The sequence below is a fragment of the Haliaeetus leucocephalus genome, unplaced genomic scaffold, assembly GCF_000737465.1.
Source record: "Haliaeetus leucocephalus isolate CR32 unplaced genomic scaffold, Haliaeetus_leucocephalus-4.0 Scaffold450, whole genome shotgun sequence".
Taxonomy (NCBI): Eukaryota; Metazoa; Chordata; class Aves; order Accipitriformes; family Accipitridae; genus Haliaeetus; species Haliaeetus leucocephalus.
Genome location: NW_010972886.1, coordinates 6,649,049 through 6,661,340, shown reverse-complemented (window position 1 = coordinate 6,661,340; position 12,292 = coordinate 6,649,049). Strand labels below are relative to the sequence as shown.

The 12,292-nt window shown below is 36.0% G+C and overlaps 1 protein-coding gene across 1 annotated transcript in view; it reads left to right on the top strand.

Moving 5' to 3' along the window:
• The window catches only part of LAMA2 (laminin, alpha 2), a 282,120-nt gene that overhangs the window by 118,534 nt on the left and 151,294 nt on the right, over positions 1-12,292 (top strand). The window contains exons 15-16 of the mRNA XM_010575039.1: positions 2,623-2,734; positions 6,635-6,748. Of these exons, the coding sequence (XP_010573341.1) occupies positions 2,623-2,734; positions 6,635-6,748 (226 nt within the window). The remainder of the gene's footprint in view (positions 1-2,622; positions 2,735-6,634; positions 6,749-12,292) is intronic.

Below are 12,292 nucleotides of genomic sequence, written 5' to 3'. Positions count from 1 at the left end.
GCTCTATGGCATAATTAGGAAGCTTCCTCAAATGAGTGGGCTTTCATTTAGATGATCAAGTAGGATAAAAAATGAGAACACAGAAATGCAGCAATCAATTTGAAAGTGATTACAGCTTCTGGGTTTAAACTGAGATCCTGCTCTAACTTGTCAAATCTTCCAAACTGCTGCAGTTAAGTCCATCTGTGCCGGAAGCCACAGGCCAGGAAGAGACGGCTCTCTCTTTTATCATTTTGTTTAATCTAGTATTGTTAGCTTGTGCTTCAAAGAAAGTTCAGTAGCACTGTTTCTTCAGTTTTAATATTCTGAGTGGCCACTGATGGTAAATGTTGTAGACACTCAGACGGGCATTGGAAATTGTGTTACCAAAGATAATGGATTGTTTGCAACCACATATAGAATCAGTGCTAGATGCAAGGAGAGAGAAGGAGGGAAAGGCTGAGGGTTTTCTTCCATATGCAGAATTGGCTTCAAGACAAATGAGCAATGATTGGGTCAGTACTTCATGTGCCTTATGTAGCTGATGTGATTCAGATGCCTGGCATAGCAGACAGTAAACTATGCTGATACTGCCTGAAACGTCCCCTTCCCTTTTAATCTTGTTTGTTTTTAGAAGTCAACAGTTGCCTGCTGACAGTAACAGTCAGCTTAAATATTTGGTCTCGATGTTGAATTTCAAATTGTTCATGCATCTCTAGGATCCAGTACCCCATTACTGCCAGCATTATGTATTTTAATGAATGCAGAATGGCATCAAGGAATCAAAATTGCAACATCAAAATGGGAGAAAAAAAAATCACTGCAGCTTTCTTCACTGAGTAACTGTTAATGCTAAAAACTGTTAAACACATTAAAATCCTATTTAGCAAATAGCAGAACGTAATGAAAATTGGAACAATTCAGTGAATACAAATGTGGGATAATACTGGGTGGATTGTTTCTGTGTGTGTAAGTGCTTCTCTTTGTTCCAAGGTCTGTGCTGAGAGGGAACTAGCTGTAGTTCAAAGGATAAATAAAACTTGGCCTTTTACTAGTAATTTGTTTCTTCATTTACAGATTTTTCTTCTTCAATTGTTAGATTTTTTACTGTTAAAGTCATGACTACTTGATATCTAATATCTTAGAAATTGGTTATTTTATTGTAAGGAAAACTCAAAAGGATGATTGCAAAATAAGCATGCAGCAATGGAGCGAAGGGGAAATACTGAAAAGTGAGAGAGATCTTACTGAAGATCTGGACTGGAACATGCATCCTTCTCTTAAAATAGTTTCAAGAACCTTTTACAGATGTTCTAGGACCACCAAATTAGGTTCAAGTTTGTAACTGCATAATCCACAATGGTAATCCCTCCAAAGTTCAGTCATATCCCTAGTGATGGTAAAATTTCTGCTTTTCTGAAGCTTCCATCCCAATTTCAGAAATCTTCCCTTTTTTCCCCTTACCTTTCATGTCTGTCTTATTGAGAGTAGCCATAAAATTGAGTGGGAAAATGTCCTGTCTTAATCTTTCCTCCACCTGCTGCAGTAACAACAAACTATTTTTCTTGGATGTTTTCTTATCCAAGGTCATCCAAATAATTTTCAGGATTTTTTGGCAGCCAAAAGATAAATGCCTTAGTATGGAGGAAAAAAAAGTTTGGTTTACATTTTCCAAAGAAAACTGATTATTAACAAAATGCATGTCATGATAGAAAGTTATTTTTTGCTGAAAAAGACTTCAGAAGAAGCTTTTCGGGTAGCTCTAGTAATCACTCTGTTAAGATTGCTGGGTGAAAATAGAAGTCATTGAGCCTCTATAATGCCTTAATGTTTCTTCTGAAATCTCATAAGAATTGAATCCCCAAATCCCAATTTCTTTCCCCAAATGGATACTGTTGAGGTAAAATACATCTGTTTCGCATATTACCTGTGAGATTATCAAAAGACTTTTGTTGTCTCTCTCATCGTACTTCCATGCTTTTTTAAATAAAAATCATGTTCAGTGTTTGGCTAAACAATGGCTGTTTAGCCAATGTCTAGCATTTATTTTTAAAGGGCAGTTGTGCATGGAACAGAAAATTCTCTAACTCTGTCTTCTCTGTCATTGGGGACACCAAGGTATGTGGTAGAAGATTTCCATCTTCTTTCATACACATAATACTTAGGTCCTCTTAGACAGAGCTGAAATCTTTTTCGGAGGTCAAATCTCCAGAATAAAAATACCCTATTACCAAAACTTAGTAATGTAATATTTTAGAAAGCTGGAGTAGTGGTTTATCAATTTTGAGGGCACTGCTTAGTGTCAAATTTACTATATATACAGCTTCAATGCAAGTTGGCACATGTGGCTTGCAGGCCAGGAATAGCCTTCCGTCTACTGGTACAGTGCTGTGAGACTTTTAAAATCTATTTTTATCAATGTGTGTCTGACCGTAGTCTCCCTCACATGGTGGACAAAAATAGTAACAAGCCTACAGATGTGTCATTTAGGAAGAAATAGGTGACTATGAAAACCTCCTTATTTTTAAACAGGAAAACATAAACAGGCCACTGAATGTCTCTATATACTATTTGTTGCATCCAGCTGCACATATGCTTCCATCTAATTTGCTATTGTAACTGTTTCATTTCTGTTACGTCCAGACTAAGAAGCGTTAGCATTGAAGCTGCTGACCACACTTCAACTGGGAGAGAGGTGGCATCTGCAGTGGAGTTATGTGACTGTCCCCCGGGGTATGATGGTACCTCGTGTGAGGTAAGTATCACGATGCAGTCTAAATCAATTGTGCTAAGACTGTCATAGTTGTAAGCAACCAGTGGCCCTGTGTTGGTAGAAAATGGTAAGAGACCTGTCCATTCCTGTTAGGAATTTGGTATACCTTGTCTAGTTACCTTTATTTCTAGGTGGTGGTTCATTATATTTGATAATATTTGAAATCTGAAGTTTTACACCTCTGTAGTGATTTCTAAGTTATGAAAAGACATTTCTCTTAACAGAAAGAAGTTGAAAGCAGTATTTGTACTCTTCAGCCAATTGATATTATAAATGCATGAAACTATCACAATTAGAAGGAAAATGGCAGTTATTTGACCTGTGCACAACAAAGCCAGATAAAATTGTCTGAGTTAATGTGGTACAGTTTCCTCTTTTCTTTTCCCAGGGCTTTGCCATTTGCCTTGGAGTCTTTGTGGATTGCATGTGTGTTCTTGTGAGAATTGTTTCACTTCAGTTTGGTCCTGTTACAGATAATAACATACACACATGCTCAGAAAATGCCCACTCTCCTAACAAATTCATTAGTTCACACAGAATGTATTCATTCAAATATACATATGATTAACTAGCTCACGTGGGCATAGCTTGGGGTAAATAGAAGCCAAAAAAAAAATTCTTCAAAAGCTTTGCCTTTAAGGAAATTGTTTCAAACACCAACATGCTCTGCTTCACAAAACTACAAACCATATGCCATTTACACAGGCACTCTAGGCATTTGCTTGTCAACTCCCTTTTTCTTTAAAATCTTCCATGCTTATATGTGATATTTAGGGCTTAGAGTCCAGTTTCATGCCAAATGTGTTGCTTGGGCTAGATAAACTAATGTAGAAAGAAGGCCTGAAGAAATTAATGGGTATTCCTATCACTTCCAAAATGGTACAGACAGAAAAAAAAAAACCAACTGGAGAAGAGTATTGCCTACCTTGGCTGAGAATTAATTTTGAAGTATGACCATTGTCTGTCTGTTCAATTACTTGAAGAAAAAAGCTGGATGAAGTGTCATTATGCTTCACAGGTTTTTTTTTAATTGTCCATTTTTCCTCTCAGTTCAGATTTAGGTGTGATTTCCCAGAAAGCAGTTGGAAAGGCCCTGATTGCAGATGTTAACAACACCTACTTTTGTAGTAGAAGCTGAAGGACTTGGGTAGAATTCCTGCCTTGATGTTGCTGAAATTCTCACTCCAACGTTCTGTCCTTCAATGCTAAACCTTCTCTGCAATTCAAAACAGTCCCTGAAATTTGATATATACTTAAGATCATATTCCACAACAGAGAGTACATATATAGAGAGCTGCAAATTTAAAGTCTCTTTGCACACTAGTGGGCATGGACATGATTTGATTCCTGCCCTGGATGAGTGCTAACCACAGACGTATTGAACTAAACCGTATTGCAGCCCCTACCTGTATGTTGGTTTTCCTCCCAAGACTGAAGCCAAGAAGATATGATAGACTTCTGCATGAGCACACTTTGCCTGTGTCCCCTCACTGAATTTCAGAGCATTTTGGACAGCTCAGAAATGCCATTTGACAAAGCTGGCCTATCTTGCGATAACAATGGTACAGTTAAAAGTTTTAGTTTCCATGCCTTTATAAACTGAATTCATTTCTCGTGAGACTTTTGTAGCAGAGGTTTGACACATGGTATGCATTGAACAGTTGTGCTTGACAGAAAAAAATGGGGAAATATTTTGGTGTTTTGAGTAGATGGTTGTGCTTTTTATAACAAGGACAAGCAAGAAAAAAAAGAACAGTGAAGTTCTAGATTTCCAGGCAAACTAGCAGTTGAGAAAGTATGGAAAGATAAATTGAAAATGTGGATTTTTTTAGAATACCATATCTGGTTTCTTCTGAATACTTTTGGCATTGTCCAACACTTTGCTGCTTCCAGTTTCAACCTGGCAGAGTTTCATTTTTATTGATTTTGTGCAGGTTTTCAGTTTCATTTTCTCTTCTTCATTTATTTTAATGTATGTGTTTGTTTCCTGCATAGTGATGTTATGGTTCCTGGCATAGATGCTGCAGCAATAAAACCAACCCTTATTTACTTCTTTTCTTCTGTAAATGTTTCGGCAGGATCAGTCTTCAGAAGACAACCAATCCCATTTAAAATATGTTGTCTCTTGTGAGATTGTTCCATTACACAAATTTTAAATTAATTTTCTTCAAGATTCTAGTCAAAGAAAATAGTTATGTTTTTGCTAGTATGTCTGAGAAATGAACACAGAATTGCATGAGCATAGGTAAAGCAGATAAAATTTTAAATTTCAAATACCAATTGGGCTCATTTGTGATAGTTACCTTGCTCTACTCATGTGAATCTCCTGGCCTTTATTTGTCAACATCTTCACATCTAATTGCTCTTCTCCAGCAGATTTGTTCCCTTTCTATCCTCTCTTTTACTTCTACTGTGGAAGAAGTTGTGTTTAACTTGCATCACTGTGATGGTCAAGAACTTTCCTGACTTTTTAATGTTACATAATTTCTTTTGTTAAGATCGCAATCTATAATCTTTTATTATAGATCTGTTCTAAGCCTTGCTGTTGGTATTCCATGTCTAAGCCCTTAGAATTAGTGACTTTTGGAGCCTTATCTTGTGCAATATCATGTATATCTGTGCATGAGATCATTCTTTTCAGAATCACCAAGAGAGGAAAAAGATCTGTAGTGTTATACAGAAACAGCCTAGGCATTTGCATCTGATGCCACAGAAAAAAAATAGGGCAATTTCTTTTAACCTATTTTTCTTTTTTTGGATTTTTGTAACTCTGAATTTTAATTTTTAGTATTTATGGATTTTGTTAGGAATGCGTAACCAACAATGAAAAGAAGGAAAAATAAGGATAATGTCTCAGGTTTTGGAATGATATTTTAAAAGCATCATTTCAATTCATCCTCCAATTACTTTCACGTTTTGCAGGAGTAAGACAAAAAGGAGACTCTTCTTGTTACCTTTTTGGAGAGTGTATGTGAAGGGGAAAGGATTTTCTTTATTAAATGATACTTTTAGTAGTCTATCACTACAAAACTTTCTCTTTGTGTTAGCCAGGTGCTTTTGAAGGTCAACACTCTGTCATGCACTTTTTTATATTATGCAAAATCCTTGGATCACATGAGCAGTCTCATTGAAGAAAGATAGTTTGCAAAAACTATAAAGCCATTTGTGAGATATATAGTAAGGAAGACTGCTGCTTGACATCCTATTATGAAGAAATGGAATAGCTGAATTTTCGCTGATGAATCACAGTTGTACGATGTCACCTTTCCTAAGAAAAAACTGGCCATGCATTTAATACTGATCTGAACTTAACATTTAAAAAAATAAAAAATCAGAGCATTTCCTTAAAGGGAAATGAATACTTTATATTTAATAAGTACAATTTGTAAATAAAAGGATGGCTTTGTTTTCAAGCCTGTATTTATTTCAGTGTAGCCTTCTGTTAGACTCCAAACAAGAAAGACTAAATGGTATTTTAATTGCTCTTTGCAGCTGAACTTCTCAGAAAAGATTTTTGTTGTTTTGGGCTTTTCTTCCCTCCTTCTCTCTCCTTCAGTACTTTGCCTTCTGTCTATTTTTCAATCTGTACCTCTTTTTTTGATGCTGTCATATTTCAGTTCTTCATTTTTCTGCTTCATTTTACCATTTCAGAAGAATGATCAAGTTACGGCTTTCTCTAATCTCACCCCTGCCAATAAGGCTAAGGTCAGTGCAAATCCATAGCACCAGGAAGAACAACTTTCTAGAGAAATGTTGGTATTTTTATTAATATGACAAGTATGTTTTTGTGTGTGCAACTATGAAATTCAACAATATTTTAAAAATCCCGTTCCTTTCTCTGTTCAAGCAAGAATTTAACTTTTTATCTAATTCAACTTGCAGTCTTGCTGGCCTCGATACAGGCGTGTGAATGGCACAATTTTTGATGGAGTCTGTGCACCATGTACATGCTTTGGTCATGCAGAATTGTGTGATGATATCACAGGAGAATGCCTGGTAAGTGTCACTGCAGGAAACTTGATGGACATGGCCAACATGAATTCAATATACCTGTGCAATTGAACCAATGACCTGTGAGACCTGAAATACTGAAGGAAAAAAAGCTAACAATTAACAGAACAGGTCTTTATGTTGAACTGTTGCTGAAGTTAAGGATCCTTTCATACCAAGATATGGTAACTTGTGCAGTTAAACAAAAGGAATTTTTTATTCACATAGGATTTATGTTTTGAAATAGAATCTATAGTATAAGGTATGGCATGCAGAAAGCAGCAAATATATCAATATTCTTCCATGCAAGATTTATCTCCCCCTCCCATCTGTCTTCTGCAGTGTATTCAATTTATAGTATGTAGCTGGTAACTTTGTAAATTCTGTGTTAGTATGACAAGAAAATACTGTTAATGGCTTACTTAATCTGAATTCCTACTAAACCTTGAAGAAACACTTAGTAAATTGTACTTTAGAAAAATAATGAAAGCATATGATTTGGGCTAGATAAACTTTTTTTTCTTGTAGGCTATGGAGATTTTATGCAGTTACCTACTAATTCAGCAGTTAAATCTGTGATATTATCCATAGCAAGCCTACCAGCACACCACTATTTCCAGCCCGTTCAGTAGCCTTTTGGAATGGGTGAATTATGCTGAATAGAGTGTTCTGATTAACTCAAGGGCATTTTTAGTTTTATATTGTCTGACATGGCATGAAGCTTGAAACAACATGTCTCATTTCATTAGTCTTGCAGAAACACAATTTGAGCCAGTGCCAGTTTAGTGGGATATCATACTCTCATTTCCCTGCAGAATTTCAAGCAGACTCTCTATTGTGCATGTTTCTAAATGTTCCCTTTTATTTCCTTAAGAAAAAGCTGCTGGGAAAAATCCAAAATGAAAATTCAAGCTTTTTTCAATATAATTTGGCACTTAGAATTATCACTGTTCTTCCTGTTTTGCCCATACAAGATGTTTAATTGCATTGCAGTGCAAAACAAGATATCCTTAATGTGTGGATCAGTGATTTTTCAAATTGCTTTTTCTTGAATAGAAGCTTAAAATGATTCTCAATTTAATTATACTGTAAGCCTTAAAGAAGTACCTAGGATGAAAAATATGTATGACATGACAGTCATGTTTTGAATCCTTCACTTATATGCAATAAAAATGTTTATCACTAGTGTTTCTCGACAAAGATAAAATTTATTGCATTAATGACCATGGCCTCCAGCTATGATGTCTATAACATTAGTGTGGGATAAAATCAATTAACAGAAAAGAAAGGGAAGGGAGAATCCTGTTTAAGGTATATCATAACTATTGACTATTTTGCTTAGGGGTGCATAGCCAGATGCGAGTTCTGAAGTTGCTTCCTTCTGTGTCCAAGTTTTAGCCCTTGCACAAGTTCCCTCTTTATTATTGTCTGTAGCACCAGCCTACATATGAGAGAAGGCCATATAGTTGCATTCTGTAGTGCTTTGGGGCTTTTCAGCTGATGTGAACTATTGACGGAGACAGTAGAGCTCCCCCTTCTGATGTTTCAGGGGTGCTAGTGTAAAGATAACAGCTCTGGCAAGGAAGTGGGAAATAACCAGTTGAAAATGTACTTTAATCTATATATGTTATCAAGCATTCTGTATTCTGTGTTCTGTCTGAGCATATACTAGATCATGCTATAAAGAAGAGGCGCACAGGGAGTTTAAAATCAGTTCTGGATTTTCTTGCAGCTTACTTTGAAAACACTGTAAGTAAAGTTAGATTGGTTAGTATCCATGCAGTCTGTTAAATGCTGCTATTCAATTTGGATCATAAGCCTTTTGAAGTGAAAGAGAGAGAAGTCTGAATGCTGAAAAGAGAAATGTTTCACATCAAAGGCATTCCTTCTATTGAGGTTTACAGAGGCTTTTGGCCTCCTTATTATTATTCATGGTGTTTTTTCAGTAATACAACAGACAATTTAGGCACCTAATTTATTGATATGATACTTCTTTTTGCTCTTCCTTAGCTTTGTAGTTGAAAAGCAGCTGAAATATGTTTTTGACTCATGATAAAAGCTCAAGTCATCTGCTTCAACATAGGCCTGTTATAAAAAGCTCATTTTAACGCCTATCTAGCAGTAACCTGCAAAGCCCTTTGATCCCCACAGCAACCATATAGAAAGCTGCATGATACATCATTCTCATTACCATTGTGATATACATAACTGCCTTGGTACACAGGGCAATTTCTAACATTCAGAAATACTCTTTTGTAGTGTTACATACACACTTTTATGGTAGCTTTAGGAGGTTGGTTAAACCTAAGCATTGTGAAAAGCAAACACATTTCAAGGTGTTTCATTCATTGCAGGGTACTACGTTCCTATTAGTAAGCCCAGAGAAAGCAGATCTTTCTCCCCTAAGATACGCTCAGATTGCTAAGTTGGCAGTCCCCAGTCGCATACATTTTGTATTTTATTCCTTTGTGTGGAAATGGCATATACCATGTAGATTGAGGCCAGTGTCAGAGCTAGTGGACATGTGCTTTAGACAGTGTTCATCACAAGATCGACAAAATGTCTTCACCCATCTTCATATACACAGTGACAAAGTGATACATCCTAAGCTAAATGTAGTATAGGCTATACCACAAGTGAAAATTATGTAAAGACTCTGCAGCACCCTGACTGCATTTTTAACAGCAGGAAAGGGAATTGTCCTTGCAATCTTGATATTACGGTAGATTGAAAATGCCATAAGAGCATATTCATGCTTCTGAAGATATAATATCACTGTCTGGTCTAGATGGCTAGGGAATATACTAAAATAGGCACCCAGGCTTACTCTTTTGCTTTCTTTAACTAGCTTAAACTAGCAGCTTCCCTGGTTGTCTCTGTGACAGATATCATGAGGAAGGGCAGCAGCATGCCAAAGGCACTATCTTGGACTTAGACATACTCCCTGATGAAAGTTTTATTTTCATCGCTAGCCTTCTATTCAGACTGTTTCTTTCCATATTCATATACATTCAGCTGCACATGCAGCTAAGCAGGAGTGGTTTTCAGTGTGAATTTAGGGTTCCCTGATGCTGGGCATAAAGCATTTATGGGTTAATTTGGTTTCTTCTGAGGGGAAGAGAGCTGGTTTGGTAGGAGATGGTGGGAAACACATTCCAGGACATAAGCAATAAAGTCTTTGGGCAACAAGGTCTGAGTTGTTCATAAAATTTTGGACAAAAATAAATTTCACAGTCTTACTTAGTCAGAGGTTGTCTAAGTGAAGTTTAATGGTGTTTAGAGATCAAAGATGTCCAGAAAATTCATGCATTCAAAATAGTTTGAGATCCAGTACCTGGAATTTGGAAGCATAAAGATTTGGGCATAAAATTGTTCCTGGCCACAAAGTTTATGGATCTGTGGAACAAGGCATTGATTTTAACAAAAGCACTAGATCAATGTGTTGGAACAAACTATATTTCCAAGGGAGAAAAAGAAAGTGTATGTAATATACTGAGCAGGTTAGGGACAGTTGATCATGACCTTCTTTATACCCAGTCTTGTGACACAAAAAAAATGATTAAATGTTCCTACGAACATGAAATTAAGACTTCGCAGGCTTAAGCATGTTTTAAGGAAATAATCTCAGTATAACTAGTCATTGCTCAAACTAGATGTTGCTCAAAATCATTGCTGTACATTTGGCAAGTTTCAAACTGAGGTTCAACCAGTTGATATCAAGAAAACACAAATTTTTCATTCATATTGACAATGTCTTTAGAAGGGCTAATAACTCGCATACTTCAGAACCTAAACTGATCTGTAAATTTGGCAAATTACTATGAAGTTTAATGCATCACTCAAGAGAACAGGCAGATTATGTCACATCTACATACTACATAATCCTTTTCATTGTCCTGCAAAATCCGGACTGGCTCAGGGAGAATATTATAGGACCACACAAGATCGTTATTTCTCAGCTAAACTAACGTAAACACAGTGCAGTGTATGCTCAGATTTTGGTACTATATGTGTGGGGTTCTTTTCTTTTTTGTTTTTAAATTTATTGATTCTTGGTGACGAAGTAAGCAGATACAGAGATCTGGATTGAGGAGAATTAGACACAGTAGGTGGAAATGACTGATGTTAGAGTTTCAGAAAGTAATTCATCAAAGAGAAGAAGGTCAGCACTTTGTAACATGAATTGTTTTCCTACAAAATGGAAGGTTTCTGGTCTTTTACTTAAAAGAAGCAGAAGCTGCAAATACCATTCTGTAAGAGATGCATAGCTTTAAAATAGTATGTTAGCTCTTCTCACTTTAATAACATCCTTGACATATAAGCCGTTCATATTCTTCAGAAACATGTCTGAGGATATTTAAAGCTAAACTTAACACAAAAGAAGAATCCATTATTTTTCAGAAAAAATACAAATAATTTGACATGATGCCTTAAAAAAGTTGAATTGCAAAGGATTTTTCTTTTGAAACACTTAAATTATTTTTGTCACATCTTCTTTTAAAAGCATATCTTAATGTTCCCAGCTACTTTTTCGGTATGGCCGGTAGATTCTTTTTAAATGACAGCACTTGAAGTAACAATCAAATGGACTTAAATTACCTAATGAAGTAGAATTTAACCCAGCTGACGGTTCTAAAGCCATAATTTTATTTGACTAAGTGTCTCAATAGTTGGTATTAGCTCACAATCTACAAAATATGTGAAAATATAATATTGTGACTAATGCTTTCATTTCAAAGATATGCTGCTTGTATACACAAGCAATAAGAAAGCACCCATTAAAACAGCAAACAGTATTTCTGGAGACAGATGCTTTTGACTCCAGTGCGCTCTTGACTGAAATGGGTATTGTGCTTTTTCAGCTGCCCAAATGTATGGTACTGGCTATGCAGAGCACAATGCAAACAAACTTTGTTCAAATCATTGCAATCCTGGAAAGTCATGAAGAAGAAATCAGTGTTCCTTAGAATAGTGCCATTTTCTTTATCCTTCATTGAGGATACATTATGTCTTTCAGACAGTAAGGCTGTTAAATATCAGTCAGTGCCATATGCATGCCTTATTAAAATGAGAAAACAATTTTAAAGTGTTCTTAAAAATATTTTTAAATTAAATCATAAGTTTGGAAATACCTGCACCTTTAAAAAAACACCAAACAAACCCTCAAGAGTTCTTAAGCAGCAGCTTGGGTGTAACAGATTCTAGATTTGATCTGGCCCATTATCTAAATCAGATCAGAACACACCCCATTAAATAAAATCTCTCTTATGGCTTTCATTTTGGCCTTTTCAAGTTACTATATGCTTTTTCAGTCTATACCCAAGCATATTAAGATGGCATTTAAGAGCCAAAAACATTTCTGCTGCTTTCTCTGTTTTTAACCCTGTGAAAGGGCTACACTTGAGTATCTCATAGCAAATAGCCGTGAAAGGAAGAGTGTGGTGTGCTAAAAATGTAGCAAAAAAGGGAAAGAGTTTAAGCCAGAAAACTTATTTGCTGAGCCTATCATGGATCCTGCCAAATTACTTAGAATTTCTAAATCCTATATGG